Below are 17,047 nucleotides of genomic sequence, written 5' to 3'. Positions count from 1 at the left end.
AAAGCCTCCCACTGCGGGCCAAGAATACTTTCTGACCCCATTGATATTGCACTTGGCTATGTGACTTGTTTTGTCCAGTGGAATTTTAGCTTGAAATGGCTTTATGTGGTTGTCCTGCCTTATAAGAAGAGTCATGAAGAGAGCATCCCCCCAGATAGCCATTGCATCTCCAGTCTGTCCCCTGAGTGGAGTCAGAGAGAGAAGGCCTCCATGTAACTGAGAGCCTTGTGTCCATCCTGGCTTATCCTGAATGAGCTTCATGTTCTCAAACTGCAGACCATGAAGGAGAAAATAAATATTTGGAGGTTAAGTCACTGAGACTTGGGGCTATTTATTACACAGCAGTAGCTGACTGATACAAAGCAAGTGAATTAGTTGATCAAGCACAATGTAGTGTCACTAAAATTGGTGTTCAAAAAATTTCTTGATCAGTTTTATGTAGGTAAATATGCTTTTTTAGAGTGAAACAGCTTGTTAATTTACGTACATGTAGAGATCTTTTAAAATTGGATATGCTTAAGATGCAATAATAATTATATCAGCCACATCTTCCAAAACATGTGCAAACATGAATTCCAAAACGTAAAATGCCAATATAGTCAGAAAACTTGTACTGTAATAGACCCTTATAATACAAAATGTATAGAAAAACGTATATCCTTAGATACTTAGAATAGTGAAAGGGGAAAATGGTATTGTACTTGGTACCCTGGGGTTTGGGTTGCAAATAGATTCATAAACACAGCCATACATAACTGTATATGACTACATGTACATGCATATGTACACAAATTATGATAAGGTTCTAAAGACAGGCTGTTTCCACTGATGTTCTTGTTTTTGTTTTTTTACAGATATTCAATGCACAGTGTATCCAATAAGTAGTTCTGGACTCATTTACTTTTACAGTTATGTCATAGACTTACTTTCTGGCACTGTAAGTATTTAACATAATTCTGGATTTGGATCCTCAGTGAAATAGGTTTCTGAATGTCTGCAGTGAGAGTCAAACATGAGTGTTGACACAAGTACTGGTTGAAAAAACAGTATTTGCAGTGACCTTCTTGGCGAGGATGATGTTCATCCACCCCTGCTTAGATATTCAGGAAAAGTGCTTTGTCATTTTCAGCCCTTGGCTTTTGCCTAATGCCTGCGACCTTCTTATTGACCTGTAACAAAATCTGAGATCCCCCATAGACGGAAGCTTCAGTGAATATAAACCCAGATAGAATGTGTTTAACTTCTCTGACGTTGAAAACCCTTAAGATTTTGTAGTCCTAGACCACCTGGATGAAAGCTATGACTCTTCTCCCCAGAAATTACACACACAAGGATTTGTGGCGCACACGTGTACAACATACATGCACGCACACACACAACTGTGCACACGCATACACGTTCCATGGAATCTCTTAAAAGACTGTTGTGATGTGTGCTTAGTCGCTCAGTTGTGTCCGACTCTTTGTGACCCTATGAACTGTAGCCCGCCAGGCTTCTCTGTCCATGGGGATTCTCCAGGCACGAGTACTGGAGTGGGTTGCCATGCCCTCCTCCAGGGAATCTTCCCAACCCAGGGATCAAACCCAGGTCTCCTGCATTGCAGGCAGATTCTTTACCAGCTGAACTACTAAGGAAGCCCTGAAAGACTGTTAATCCCATGTTAACTCTGATGCTCTGAAATGGAATTAATGTCATCCTTCCTATGATAGTTCCAAAGGTTTTCTTTTCTTTTTATTCTTGACTCTAAAAAATGATTTTTTGCGTGTGCTTTCATTTTTTTAATCCCATTTTTTTTTCAGCAAATTAGAGTGCCCATGAGAAGTGGCTGTCTCTGCCTTCTGGATGAGGGTTTCTCAAGCCTTACCTGATACTCCTGTATTACAGGCTTGTCCTGTGCCCTGGGGGGCATTACAGCATCCTGCCTTCCCTCCACTCAGTGCCAGTAGCAGCCCTACAGCTGTGACAACCAGACATGCCTCCAGACATTGCCAGATGTGTCCTGGGGCACAGAATTGCCCCAGGTTCAGAACCACTCCTTTACCTGTTTTTAAAGACTGTTGTTTAGTCACTAAGTGGACAATATATAATTGTCGTGTCTTTTGTGACCCCATGGAAAGCACAACTATATTAAAATGTCTTTCAGAAGGTTACTGGTATAAAATGCCATGTCATCAAACATTTCTAAATTAACAAATAGAAAGCTTCGCATTTGCCCACTGTGTTCAATTTTGAAAACGTGGTTCTTACATCTCTGCTTTCATGTTCTCCTTAGAACAACTGAGAGGAATTGTCAGGTGGGTGTTAAAACGTCCACTGTGCAAATTGGAAAGCTGAAACTTGCAAACTATACAAAGAGAGAGGCAAGTCAGTGACTCACCTGGGGTAAATGCGGGTGAGATCACATCCCAGAACTGCGGTTAACCCCATTTGGTTTGCTCATATCCCACAAGAGAAGTTTCTCCTTGTGGAGCTCCGCACACCATGATCATCTTCATCATAGAAAAGACTTGATAGGAGACTTAGATGCACTTGATCATAAATGCTCAGTAAATTACGCATGATGAAAAATAGCCCTGCCCCAAAGAATGAAGTTTCTATAGCGATGAGAAGGTTCTAATCTATGCTGTGAAATTCAACAGCCACTAACTCTTAAGTACTTGAGTTACGTGGCTACTGTGACCAAGAAATTGAATTTTAATTCAATTTTATTGTTCATTTCAATTGCAATGTATTTGTTTTCAATAGGTGTTTTAAAAACCATTCTACACACATTACAGAATGGCCATCACATACATTCCCTGTGATGTCACTGTTCTCACTATGCAAGCGAGTAGCACACTTACACATAGTTTCCATGTGTTTTTAAACACTTCTGTTCGTGTTTATGGAATGAGCAGAGCATCCACTCGTGCTACAGGATTTTCTATGTAGTAAGCACATGCTACTTTAACATATTTCTTACAAGTGTTTTTTAACATTTCTATATGTATTACAAAACGACTGTCACGTCCACTCGTGGAAATACTGGGATTCATTTCTCCATGTGTGTTGCAAGTCTGTAGCAGTCTTACAAACTTCTCTCACACTGACTTTTAAAAACTTTTCTACACGCATTACAGAATTGACATCCCCTGCATTGACTAAAATAAAAGTATTCTGAACATATTGAGCATGTAGCACTTTGACAACCATCTTTTGTCCTGTGGTTTTAAAATCTTCACTAATGTAGTAGAGTATGCCTGTCACATTTAGTCACTAAAAAACGCAGTTTTCAGCATAGCAAGTAAGTAGCATTCTTACATCTATTGTGTGTGTGTTTTAAAAATTAAGATCTGATTGACATAGTGTTGTATGCACTTGAGAATGTACAACCTTTGGATACATTTATATATTATTATATGATGACTACAGTAGTTTTAGCTAGTAACCTTTATCGTGTCACATGTAAATTTAAATTTAAATAGGCCCAGGAGGGAGCTGGCCACAGAGATTAAGCAGTGGCTTGTCTTTGCTGAAAACAATTGAGCCAAGCTCATGATCACACCAGAGAAATTATTTTCCGGGCCCAGTGGACCTTTGTCCTGTTACGCTACTTGATTGAGGACAGTCCTGATACCAACCCAGGGCAATAAAGACAGGCTTTGTGTACTTGGGCAAGTTTTTATGGCCTGTGTGCCCCAGAGTTACAAAAAAAAGATGGAGTCTTGTGTTTCTACATCTTTTATTTTCCTATTAAAAATTTACTGAACTATTCAGTATAAGAATACATGGTTTTCATAAGAAATATAAGACTTAATGAGTGAAAAATAAAATTACTTCTTCCCAGAGACCACTAATCCCTTCACACCATGGTTCATTGCTTTCTCGACCTTTCTTATGCACTTATATGGGCTTCTTAATATTCTACAATATGGATTTTTCATGATCTAGCCAGTCTCTGATTGATGAACATTCAGATTGTTTCCATCTTCCCCTTTCTAAACAGTACTGTAGTGAACATCTAGTTGCTGCATATACTATTTCTGTTCTCTGTATGTTTCCTTCTGCACTCTCCTAGGATGGGCTACCCCTGCCATTCAAGGAGGAGTCTGAGGTGAACTCATTTATTCCCACAGTAAGAGTCATGGACTTTTCTCTGCTGTATTTTCTCATAGGGTTCCTTTGGGCTTCGAGGTGGGGTGTTGTTTTGTTTTATTTTTCTCTGATAATAGCTTTATTGAGGTACCAGTCACATATTGTACAATTCACCAATTTAAAGTGTACAATTCAGTGGTTTTTAGTATATTCATAGAGTTATGCAGCCGTTGCCACAATCAATTTTAAAATATTTTTATCACCTCAAAAAGAAACCTGTACCCATTCTCACCTACCAATTCCGCTAATCAATGCTAAGCAACCACTAATCTACTTTCTGTCTCTATGAAATGCTTATTCATGACATTTCTTGTAAGTGGAATCGTATAAGATCTTTTGTCTCTAACTTCTTGGCAAATTTTTAAGGTTCATGCGTGTTGGAGCATCTGTCAGTCTTTGATTCCTTGTGGCCAAGTAAGAGCACATTGTGTGGAAATACTGCGTTTTGTTTATACAGTCATCATGGACATCGGGATGGTTTTCACCTTTTGTCTATTACGAATGCTGCTGCTAAGTCGCTTCAGTCGTGTCCGACTCTGTGAGACCCCATGGACTGCAGCCTACCAGGCTCCTCCGTCCATGGAATTTTCCAGGCAAGAGTACTGGACTGAGTTGCCATTGCCTTCTCCTATTATGTGATGCTAAAAATATTCATGTTCGAGATTTTGTGTGCACATATCTTTTCACTTCTTTGAGGAGTGGAAATCACCAGGTCAGATGTTTAACTTTTTGAGGGACTACCAAACTTTTCCACAGTGGCTGTATGCTTTCCATCTTCACTAGCACTGCATAAGTCTTCTGATGTATCTACTACATCCTTGCCAGTACTCGCTGTTACCTGGCCTTTTGATTATAGTCAGCCTAGTTTGTGCGGTGGAATTTCTTTGTGGTTTGATTTGCATTTCTCTAATGAATAGTGTTGATCATGTGCTTATTGGTCTTTTGTGTATATTCTTAGAATAAATGTCTGTTTGGATTCTCTTTTTAGTGTTAATTGGATTATCTGTGTTTCTATTGTTGAGTTATAAGAGTTTTTTTTCAATATTCTAGATGTGCTGTGCTCAGTCACTCAGTCGTGGCTGACTCTTTGCCACCCCATGGACTGTAGCCCTCCAGGCTCCTCTGTCCAAAGAACTTGCCAGGCAAGAATACTGGAGTGGGTTGCCATTTCCTTCTCCAAATATTATAGATACAAATACTTTATCATGTATATGATTTATAAATATTTTCTCCCCTTCTCTGGATTGTCTTCTCACTTTCTTGATAGTGTCCTTAGAAGCACAGAAGTTTTTATTTTTTATGAAGTCCAGTTTCTTTTTTCTGTCATTGCTTGTGCTTTTGGTGTCATATCTAATAATCCATTGCCAGATTCAAAATCATGCGGATTTAACTCTCTATCCTCTTCTAAGAGTTTTATAGCTTTAGTTTTTACATTTAGGCCTGCAGTCTATTTTAGGTTAAAATTTACATATAGGGTAAGGTAGGGGCTCAGAGAAGGCAATGGCACCCCACTCCAGTACTCTTGCCTGGAAAATCCTATGGATGGAGGAGGCTGGAAGGCTGCAGTCTGTTGGGTTGCTGAGGGTCAGACACGACTAAGCGACTTCACTTTCACTTTTCACTTTCATGCATTGGAGAAGGAAGTGGCAACCCACTCCAGTGTTCTTGCCTGGAGAATCCCAGGGACGGGGGAGCCTGGTGAGCTGCTGTCTATGGGGTCGCACAGAGTCGGACACGACTGAAGCAACTTAGCAGCAGCAGCAGCAGCAGCAGGGGCTCAGCTTTATTTTATTTTTTGCATGTGGCTATCCAGAGAGGAACCTGGCAGATTGCAAAGAGTTGGACACGACTGAGCAACTGAGCATGCGTGCATGTCCAGTTATCTCAGCACTGTTTCTTTTTGCCCTTATCAAAAATCAGTTGACCGTGGATGTATGGGTTTCATTTTTGGACTCAGTTCTATTCCATTTACCTATACATCTATTCTTACACTAATATCACATTGTTTTGGTTAGTGTTGTTTTGTTGTACGTTTTGAAATTGGGATGTGTTAGTCTTACAACTGGAGAAGGAAATGGCAACCCACTCCAGTATTCTTGCCTGGAGAATCCCAGGGACAGGGGAGCCTAGTGGGCTGCCGTCTATGGGGTCGCACAGGTCGGACATGACTGAAGCGACTTGGCAGCAGTAGCAGTAGCAGTCTTAACAACTTTATTTTTCTTATTCAAGATTATTTTGGTATTCTGAGACCCCTGCAATTCTATATGAATTTTAGGATTATCTTAGCAGTTTCTCACAGAAGTCAGCTGGGATTCCGATAACGATGTATTGATTATGTAGACCAGTTTGGGGAATGTTGGCATGGATCTCGTGATCCATGAACAAGGGATGTTTTCCCATTTACTTAGTTCTTATTTAATTTTTAAAACAATATTTTATGGTTTTAAGAACATAAGGTTTATACTTGATTTGTTAAATCTGTTCTAAGGATGTCATTATTTTTGCTGTTATTGCATATGGGATTGTTTCCTTAATTTCATTTTTGGATTGTACCCTTATGTATTTTTAATGCTCAGACTTTATCTGTGCTTTATTTCCCAAACCCTAATTGAGCAGCTGTATACTTCTGGAATTTTTTTTGAATTGGTCTAAATTTTTAAATTAATTTTTTAAAGTTGAAGTATTAGTTGATTTACAGTGTTGTTAATTACTGCTGTGCAGCAAAGTGATTCAGTTATATGTATATTTGTATATATGTGTATATATATCATTTTTTTTAATCGCATTGTATAGCATGTGAGATCTTAGTTCCCTGACCAGGGATTGAACCCACGCCTCCTGTGTTGAAAGTGTGGAGTCTTAAGAACTGGACCACCAGGGAAGTCCAGTACGTTATTTGTTTTATAATATACTCCTACTGTACAGCACAGAGCTTGTTTATCCATTTTTTATATAAAAGCTTACATATGCTAACTCCCAACATCCTCATCTTTGACCACCAGTTTGTTCTCTATATTCAGGATTCTGTTTCTATTTGTGTCATATTTCAGACTCCCACATATAAGTGATATCATATGGGATTTGACTTTCTGACTTCACTTAGTTTGATAATCTCTAGTTGTATCCATGTTGCTACAGATCTGGAATTTTTCCAGTCTCTGGGAATTCAGGGATGAACAATGACACTGGAATGTGAATTCCTTGAGGTGGAGACTGGTTTCCTGCAGTCAGTTCAGCAATCTGACCCTGTGCCCTTGGCTTTATTTCAGGGTTTCCTGGAAGATACCTACCTCTTTTATGGACATTACACCATTGATGGGGTGAAATTTCAGAATTTCACCTATGATCTGCCTCTGGCTTATTTGTTAAGCACAATTGCCTACCTGGCTCTGAGCCTTGTTTGGATAGTGAAAAGGTACAGTTTGTCTTATCATTTTGTTCTTTTTGAATTACTGTTGATGGTTGGAGTCTCTTGGAGGTCTGTGGACTCTGGGAGCCATTGCCCAAAGGATGAGAAGAATCCAAGGGTGGGCTTTATGGAAAACAAGATTTGTGAATGTGCTGGCAGCTGTGGAGACCTGGAGGAAATGGAGGCAGCAATTGGGAGCTGGAGTAGCAGCCTGGAGTTTTCAGTCAATCACTACTGAATACATTCCCCCAGCATTGTCTTTGATCTGGTGTGTATGCTAACAGGTCTCTATTGGGTTGCAAGTGGCAGAATCCCAACTCTGACAACTGGGATAAAGGGGGATTGAGTGGCTGAGAGAACCAAGGAAGAGAGGAAACTCCACATTACAGGAAGGACAAAGATGGATTCAAAACAACTCAAAGCACGGGCTCCTGCGTTTCTGATTCTGCTGGTGGCAGCTTCCTTGTGTGGAGTCCCAGGGTCACAAGCTCAGAAATCCTTTGAAGAACTCATTGGCTCTGCTTCATTCAGGCGCCCAATCCTGACCCTTCAGTTGTGGCCAGTGGGTTAGGGTCATATGTGATTGTGGCATTTCCCATGGTGGACAGATATTTTAGTGGGAGATGTCAATTCCAAGAAAAATGAGGAATATTAATTATTTTTAAATTACTTTAATAAATGACTGTCCCCAAAAGTACAGTGGCCCAACACGATGAAAGTCATACGTGAACTTCCTTACATGGAGTTCTTAACGGGCACAGGTTAGTGTAGAAGACTCCTCCTCAGTCCTGCCAGAGCTCAGGCTGACTGAAGCTTAGCCGTCGTCTGCATGTGTGGCTTTCCTGTTCCTCTTAAGGGCTGGAAGGGAAAACGACCTTGGAGGAGAATCACACGGAAGGTGTTTCTGGGCTCAGCCTGAGAGGAATGGACTTCACTGTCATTCCGTCAGTATAGCTCAGTCACGTGACCACAACTCACTGCAGGGGAGGCTGAGAACTGTTGTCCTTGGCTGGCAGCCACTTCCCAGCACTTGTGCTACGCTATGGAAGGAGAACCGCACGTTCCTGATGGACGGCTTACTGTCTCCAGCCCAAGTGGGAAGCTTGGATGAACACCTCTCTTACCCACTTCATTGTCCCTATAAGAGCCAGGCAGTGCTGTAAGCCATGGGGCTGTGAAGCTCCTTATTACAGATATAAAAGAGACCAGGCTGTTAGAGTCTGAGTTTGTCCTCCATGGAGATCAGGGTTCGCCACCACAGAGAAAACCCCAGAGCCCAGCTAGGTACTTGTGTCCTGAGTCAGAATCTATGAGATGAAAATGAACTGATGTGTGTCTATCCCCCACCAGACAGACAGTGCTGACAGGAAAGAGCAGTCATTTCTGCTCTTCTTGAGGGCGTAAAGAAGCTTGGTAAAGAAATGTTGGTTGACTGGGGCTCTGGCTTTGCTGTCTGTGCTCGTGGTAGGGGCAGACCCAAGTTTTATGGACCTTCTGTGTAGACAGTATGGAGGGAACCTCTGTAAGACAAAGAGCATGGGAATATCTTTTGCATGTTATACAAAATAAAAACAAGACCTCATGAACATGCTGCTAGAGGTGCTTCCGGGGCCTTGAAAGGGGCCCTGAAGAAGAAGCTTTATTAGCTGAACAGTGAATCCACCTGCAGGTCTTGACTGAGTTCTTTAACCTAATGGTAAGGCCTGCAGAGAGGGCGCCCGTGATGTAATGGGAAGCGGCCTCCCCAGGCGGGAGGAAGTGCTATAGGTTAGCGAAGAGGGTGGACTTGGGGTCCAGAGACCAAGGTTCAAATGTCACTCCACCTCTTTGGACCTCATTTTCTTCATCTGTGACATGCGCACACCTAGAAGGGTTGTTGCGAGGATTAACCGAAACAGGGCAGGTAAAGAACTTAGCACTGGGCTTGGCACCTTGTAGACATTAAAATCTAATTATCACCTAATTATCACCATCATCATCACCACTCAACTAGCCCCAGTTCTGCCTCTAGCTCTCTGGACCTAGGAAATAATTTTTCCCTTCTCTAGATCTTAGTTTTCTCATCTGTAAAATGTAGGTTTGGTCTAAATCAGACCAATTCAACTGGAGTGGGACCTCAGAATCACCATGGAGCTTTATGAATAGCATAATTCTGGATGTACTACCCTCCATGAGACATACTGAATTAAACATCTCAGGATATGGAATCACCTGGGAGTGCTTCCATGTGGAATCACTGGAAAAGCAGCCCAGGTGGTTCTGACATAAATGCCTTGCTATGAACCTTTGGCAGAATGACTGATTGCTATAATTCCTTCCACTTCTATTTGTGTTCACAACTCAGTAGTGAATCCTAAAAATACCCTGGTTTGTCTACAGAGTGTGTGGCATTTGATGTATTTATTGCTATGTCAAGTGCCAGAGTATGTTTTCCAGAAAAGCATTTGAATGAGTATTGATTATGAACTTGTGCAACAGAGTTGTGTCTGACTTAAGCAGGTGCTCACTAAATATTTGGTTATTTTACTGTTTAAGTCATTTATTCATACATTTATTCATCAGATGGATAGTGGCTATAATTATATCCAGGCCCTCTGGATATAAAGGTAGCAAGACAGCCAGGGTACTTGTCAAGGAATTTAAAATTTAGTCAGGATAAGGACTTACAAACACAGTGAACACGTTAAATAACATGATTGTAGGTTAGGTTATTGCTGTCAGGGAAAGTAAAGAGACTGACTTGAAGTCGGAAACCACAACTTTAGATGGGATAGTGGGAGAATCTATGGAATACAGGGATATTTGAGTGAAACCCCAGGGAATAAGAAGGCAGCCATAGGAAGAGGGGAGGGCAGAGAGAACTGCAAGTGCAGAGGCCCTGAGGCTGCAGGAGAGGTTTGGGTGTTTATGGAAAAGAAAAAAAGCTATTGTCATTACAGCAGAGTGGCTCTCTGGGAGGAAAGATGGTGCCATGCAGGATCATGTAGGACTCTAAAGTGTGTTGAGTTTGGATTATATTCCAGCTGTGGAACAAGGTCATTGAAATGGATAAAGGGACCAATTTTCAACACTGAGATGCCTGATTGTCTGCTTCATATTTAGAATGGTCCAGAGCTGGGCCATGCATGTCAAAATCGGTAGAAGATGCAGTCACGTGTATATCCTTTTAATTTTAGACAAAGCCAATCCACAGGCCTGTGTTTTGTTGTTGTAATAAAATGGATAATCATGTTTTGGGGTCAGGTCGGTGGAAGGGTTCAAAATCAACCTGATCCGGAGTGAGGAGCACTTCCAGAGTTACTGCAACAAGGTCTTTGCCGGCTGGGACTTCTGCATCACCAACCGCAGCATGGCGGACCTGAAGCACAGCAGCCTGCGCTATGAACTCCGGGTGAGTGCTGCTCGGCTTTCTCTTGGTGGGAGCTGGGGTTGCAGCCTGCAGAGGAGCGAGTGGGGGGCGGGCTGTCCTGCTTAGGTACCTTCCCCTGTGAGGTTTTCAAGAGCGTTTTGAAGAACCACTTCCTGAGGTTGATCACTTTACCTCCAAGCATAAAGCTGGTGAACTGGAGCTGGGGAAAGAGATGGTATCTTCCCTTCTCAGAACTTTTTTTTTTTTAATTTAGGAAACTTATTTTAATCCTAGTTGAAGAAAACTGATTCTTTTTAAAAAAAAGTTGTTGGAGTATAGTTGATTTACCAAGTTGTGTTAGTTTCAGATGTATGGCAGTGTGATTCAGTTATTACATATGTCCATTCTCTTTTAGATTATTTTCTAATATAGATTATCACAGAATACTGAGTAGAGTTCCATGTGTTATACAGCAGGTCCTTGTTGGTTTGTAGTTAATTTTCCACTTGATGAGAACCTGTCATAAACCAGGAGAAATAGAACGTAAAACAGGACAAATAGAACTAAGAATGCTATGATGATAAGGTGGATGCAGAGAATATGAAAATGCAGAAGTTCCAAATTAATTAGGATAAAAGGAGTAACAAATATCATCTTTATCAAACCTGCCCAAAAAGGAGGAGAGACAGATGATATCAAAAGATTAACAACATGAGATGGAAGGAGTCAAACCAGGTGTATTATTTGTTTAAAGAAATAATGCCTGCTGTGCTGCTTAGTCACCCAATTGTGTCCGACTCTATGTGACCCCATGGCCTGAAGCCCACCAGGCTTCTCTGTCCATGGGAATATTCCAGACAAGAATACTGGAGTGAGTTGCCATGCTCTCCTGTAGGGGATCCTCCTGACCCAGGAATTTAACCAAGGTCTCCTGCATTGCAGGTGAATTCTTTGCCAGCTGAGCCACCAGGAAAGCCCCACAATGCCTACTACATAATTACTACATTAGATAATGTCCTGAATGGGTTATAGTTCAGTTTTCACATATAGTGCAAAGTGGAATTGCAGTCTTAATAGGAAGTTCTGCCTTCACTTAAGCTTTTAGTAGACTTGGAAACTGGTTGGGCTTGGTCTGAGAGGCTATCCTGGGGGAGATGAGTATTTAAGGAAACTGTAAAGATCGAGAGGGAGGGTATGACGATGAGTCACAGTTTCCACCCCCAAATATCCTTTCATCCCAGTGCTCACAAATGAGTTTTCTTTGGTTCTCAGGCAGATCTGGAGGAGGAAAGAATACGGCAAAAAATAGCAGAAAGGACTTCGGAAGAAACGATACGAATTTACTCTTTGAGACTATTTTTGAACTGTATTGTGCTGGCTGTTTTAGCAGCATGTTTTTATGCAATCTACAAAGCGACTATATTCTCTCAAGAACACATGAAAAAAGTAAGTGCTCCGTGAAAGTCAATTTAACTTTTACTCCGGTAGGGCGTTATGTATGCTAAGTGTATTGCAAACCTGCAAGGGAGATACTACCATCATTCTGTTTTACATATGGGAATATACATTTGGCTGATATGACAAAAAAACTAAGATCAAACCAACCAGTTTTTTATTTTCAGTAGGGAAAAAAGCATCCAAAATAGTGTGTTTGGGGTACCTACTCCTCCTGGAATTTACAGTATTCACGTCTAGGCTGGACTGCCTGGATTTAAGCCCCAGCTGTACTACTTTAGTAAGTAGGTAAAGGGGACTCAGTTTACCTAAAATAACAGTAGTTTTAAAAATCCTAGTTGGTCTAGTGGCTCTGCTTCATGAAATCAGCCATCAGGGGCCCAGGTTCCTTCCATCTTATAGCCCTGCCTTCCTTAGGATGTGGCCTTCTCCTGTATGGCACAGGGTAGCCCACCAGCCAGTGGGGAGGAAGTAAAGGAGATGGGGGGCAGCACATGGAGGTTGCATGGAAAACTTCTACTTATATCCCTTTGGCCAAAATTTAGTCAGATAGATAGCCATTTACCTAGGGAGACAGATTGTGTATCAATGGGTAGTTTACAGCATGTTCAATTAGTACTAATTGACCTGGAATAGCCATTCTCTCCTTTCATAATAGAATTTCGATGACATATATGGCTATCTGGAATAAAAATAAAATTACAGCCTTGAAAATTCTGTAAATTACCCGTTGATCCAGGATGCATGGGTTTTTTAATATTTCACCTTAATAAATCCAGTAGAGCTTGTTTTTCTTTCAGTATGGTACTAGATCATGGTTCCTCTGTTTGAACACCCAAGGGAGAAGATTGCTTAGTTTTAGGTGCCATGTTGAATGAAAAAATGTTTTGTTTCATTTGCTGAATGTGTTTGGGTGTTTTTCCCCCTTACAGTTTAATGAGATATAATTAACATTCAACACTGTGTGAGTTTAAGGTGTTGAGCATAATGATTTGACATATGTATAGTTGTGTTCTCTTAAGGTCAATTCATTTGTGATGCAATTTATTATACTCCTGACCAGTTTTGTTATCTTCATAGGAAATTGACAAGATGGTTTTTGGAGAGAACCTCTTGATTCTGTACCTGCCTTCTATTGTGATCACGCTGGCCAATTTTATCACCCCGATAATCTTTGCCAAGATCATCCACTATGAGGATTATTCCCCAGGTTTTGAGATCCGGCTGACAATCCTTAGGTAATGCCGAGGCATGGCAAACAGGTCACCACTTGTCACCTCCCCTGCCCACAGCAGACATTGCTAATCAATTGTGGTACCTTTTTCCCTGCTGGGTCAGAAATCCTCTTCAGCCTTCAGATAGTCTCCACAAATGACTCAGAGTTTTCACATGCAGAGAAATCTCTTAAGTGTCTACTCGGCTGCAGTGTATTTTCAGTCATGTATTAGCACCCTGACAGCTGAGGGCATAGGGTGGGTCCTTGGAGGAATGCTGCTCTGGAGATGTTAGAAGGACACGTGTATGCCAGCAGGAGAGTGAGGAAGTGGGAGAGAAGGGAAGGCAGCTAATAAAGGGTATGCTGTTTGGGAAGTTGTAACTGGGGCTCGGTTCTGCGGGACAGCTCAGGGAGTTTGCATGGAAAATATCTTAGGGTTTTCCCACTCAGTAGAGTGTTTGTCCTTCAACAAATGTTCACCCTCCCCTGCCTAAGAGTGGCCGAGTCCCAAGGGCATTAACTCCCCCACAAGTTCCATCCCACGGCCCCAGCGCGTGGGCCTTGGGAAGAGAGTTACGCTAGGAACTTGCAGTAGGAACCTGAGACTTTTGCTGGAGTGAATGCTGAGAAAAATATGGCCCAGATACCGACTGTGTGTGCTACTGTTGCCTTTTTAGAATTTGTTGTAATCTCTCTTCTCATACTGAAAAATATTCAGTTTCATAAAAAAAAAATGCCAAAGGTAAAGCTGGACCCAAGTTAACACACATGAGTTAAGGAGGACCAGGTGGGGGCTGTATGAAACTGGAACGTTTTCTTTCTGCTTCTCAAATGCCTCAGGTGGTATTTGCATCTTTTAAAAAAAAGGTTTTTTTTTTTGGAAATTTTCAAATAGGAAAGTATGGTGACCCCCTATGTGTGTCCATCACTTAGTTTCAGCTATTTACCAACATTTTTCTAGTCTTTAAAAAAATTTTTTTTAATATAAATTTGTTTAGTTTAATTGGAGGCTAATTACTTTACAATATTGTATTGGTTTTGACATACATTGACATGAATCTGCCACGAGTGTACGTGTGTTCCCCATCCTGAACCCCCCTCCCACCTCCCTCCCCATCCCATCCCTCTGGGTCATCCCAGTGCACCAGCCCCGAGCATCCTGAATCATGCATCGAACCTGGACTGGCGATTCGTTTCACATATGATAATATACATGTTTCAATGCCATCCTCCCAAATCATCCCACCCTCTCCCTCTCCCACAGAGTCCAAAAGACTGTTCTATACATCAGTGTCTCTTTTGCTGTCTCGTATACAGGGTTATTGTTACCATCTTTCTAAATTCCATATATATGCGTTAGTATACTGTATTGGTGTTTTTCTTTCTGGCTTACTTCACTCTGTATAATAGGCTCCAGTTTCATCCACCTCATTAGAACTGATTCAAATGTATTCTTTTTAATGGCTGAGTAATACTCCATTGTGTATATGTGCCACAGCTTTCTCATCCATTCATCTGCTGATGGACATCTCGGTTGCTTCCATGTCCTGGCTATTATAAACAGTGCTGCGGTAAACATTTTGCTAGTCTTCTTTCATGCGGTTCCCCTACTCTGGTGGAATATTTTAAGCAAATTTCAGGCAACATGTTTTACCTGTAAAAGCTCAGTGTATCTCTAAAGTGACAGGGACTTTTCTTTTTAAACACAGCCATCATCATGCCTCATAGAATTGTCAGGTCCCTGGTGGAGCTGCAGAGAGCTTTCTGTGATTGGTTGGTCTTGGTTTGTTCAAATCAAGATCCAGAGAAAGGCCCCCTGCTGGTTTGGGTTGTTAATGTTTCTTAAATCCCTTTTGTCCTTTCAAAAATCCCCCTCCCCTTGTGTTATGCCATTGGTTTGTGAGAGAAGCTGGGGCATTTGTCTTATATAATGTTCTTTATTTGGATTTAGATCATTGTTGCTGTTTGTGTCTTTTGTTTTTCTATATCCCCTCGTCACCAATAATGACTGTGGATTCAGACTTTTTAGTTAGATTCCAAATGAGTTTTGAGTTATGGAAGCCTCCCTGGCAATGCTGGGTACTCACATCTCCCAGGAGCACAGAATATCAGATGGATGGTATAGGTTTGCCCGCCAACTCACACACTTTTAATGTTTCTATTTCATTTAATTTTTAAAAATTATAAACCAAACAATAAATGAACCATCTTCGTAGAAAACGAGCCCTCTGCCCTCCTGTCTTGAATCCACTTCCCCCCAGCAGCCCTTATCTACATGGTTCCTGTTGTTCATGCCAATATTCACACGTTTTGTTTTCTTTTAAAAATAGGATTGTTTCTACCTGAGACTCTGCCATGTATTTTTTTTTCCCACTTCTCAATATATCCTAAGCCATCTCTCAAAACTGATACTTAGAAAATTCAGTTAGTTCTTTTCAGGAGTTGTTCTGAGCATGACTACATCGTCATGGACTCAGGACTTCCCAGCTTTCTGATATTTTTTTTTCTTTTGCATTTAAAAAAATGTGATAAAATATATATATAACATGAAAGTTACCATCCTAGCCACTTGTAAGTGTGTAATTCAGTGGCACAAAGTACTTACTCAGTGTTGTGCTACCATCACTACTGCCGTTTCCAGAACTTGCTCATCATCCCAAACTGAAGCCCGGTGCCCATCTGTGGGTTTGCTGTTAAGAAAGGCCACTTCTCTGCACCCAGCCCTGTTCCGAGGGGCCAGCTTGCCCCAAGCCCTTCTCATCCCATGTTCCCCGCCTCCCCTCTCCCCCGCAGGTGCGTCTTCATGCGGCTGGCCACCATCTGTGTGCTGGTGTTCACCCTGGGCTCCAAGATTACATCCTGTGACAACTACTTGTGTGAGCTCTGTGGCTACAACCAGAAACTCTACCCGGTGAGGCTGGGGGGAAGGGCGTCCTACGAGGTGGGTCATTTGGCGGGGGCGGGGGGGCGCGGTAGCATTAAGGTCGAGAGAACAGCCCATGGAGCCAAGGGTGTGAATCCCAGGTGATCCTCTTTCTTGCTCTGTAGCTGAATCTGTCACACCAGGAACTCCTAAGGGTTTGAAAACCCAAGTCTGTGCTGGAGCTCAGGGGAGTGTTGACTGGTGGCCTCCAGAGGCACAGGATCGGGGGCTGGAAATGACCTCAGTAGAACCTGGCTTTTGCTGCTCCAAGTCAGGCTTGTTTCTCTCTTGGTTTCAGTGCTGGGAGACTCAAGTTGGGCAGGAAATGTACAAGCTGATGATCTTTGACCTCATCATCATCCTGGCTGTGACACTTTTTGTGGATTTTCCTAGAAAGTAAGTGTGAGGGGTACCCTTCTTATCTCCCCTGACCCCTCATCCTCCCCAACAGGTCCCCATCACAGCTGCTCTTCACTAAGTACTGGATGATTCCACATCCTGGAAACCACTTGACAACCACTGGCGCCTTTCAGACAGCTCCAGGCCATCACCCTGAGTCCA

General features: G+C 41.8%; 1 protein-coding gene across 1 annotated transcript in view; it reads left to right on the top strand.

Moving 5' to 3' along the window:
• TMC7 (transmembrane channel like 7) overlaps positions 1-17,047 on the top strand; it is a 57,036-nt gene that overhangs the window by 23,848 nt on the left and 16,141 nt on the right. Inside the window, exons 5-11 of the mRNA XM_061401261.1 lie at positions 855-937; positions 7,404-7,549; positions 10,787-10,934; positions 12,165-12,338; positions 13,428-13,585; positions 16,357-16,474; positions 16,785-16,882. Of these exons, the coding sequence (XP_061257245.1) occupies positions 855-937; positions 7,404-7,549; positions 10,787-10,934; positions 12,165-12,338; positions 13,428-13,585; positions 16,357-16,474; positions 16,785-16,882 (925 nt within the window). The remainder of the gene's footprint in view (positions 1-854; positions 938-7,403; positions 7,550-10,786; positions 10,935-12,164; positions 12,339-13,427; positions 13,586-16,356; positions 16,475-16,784; positions 16,883-17,047) is intronic.

Source organism: Bos javanicus, chromosome 25 (genome assembly GCF_032452875.1).
Source record: "Bos javanicus breed banteng chromosome 25, ARS-OSU_banteng_1.0, whole genome shotgun sequence".
Classification (NCBI taxonomy): Eukaryota; Metazoa; Chordata; class Mammalia; order Artiodactyla; family Bovidae; genus Bos; species Bos javanicus.
The sequence above is the reverse complement of the archived record's forward strand: the minus strand, read 5'-3'. Positions and strand labels throughout refer to the sequence as shown.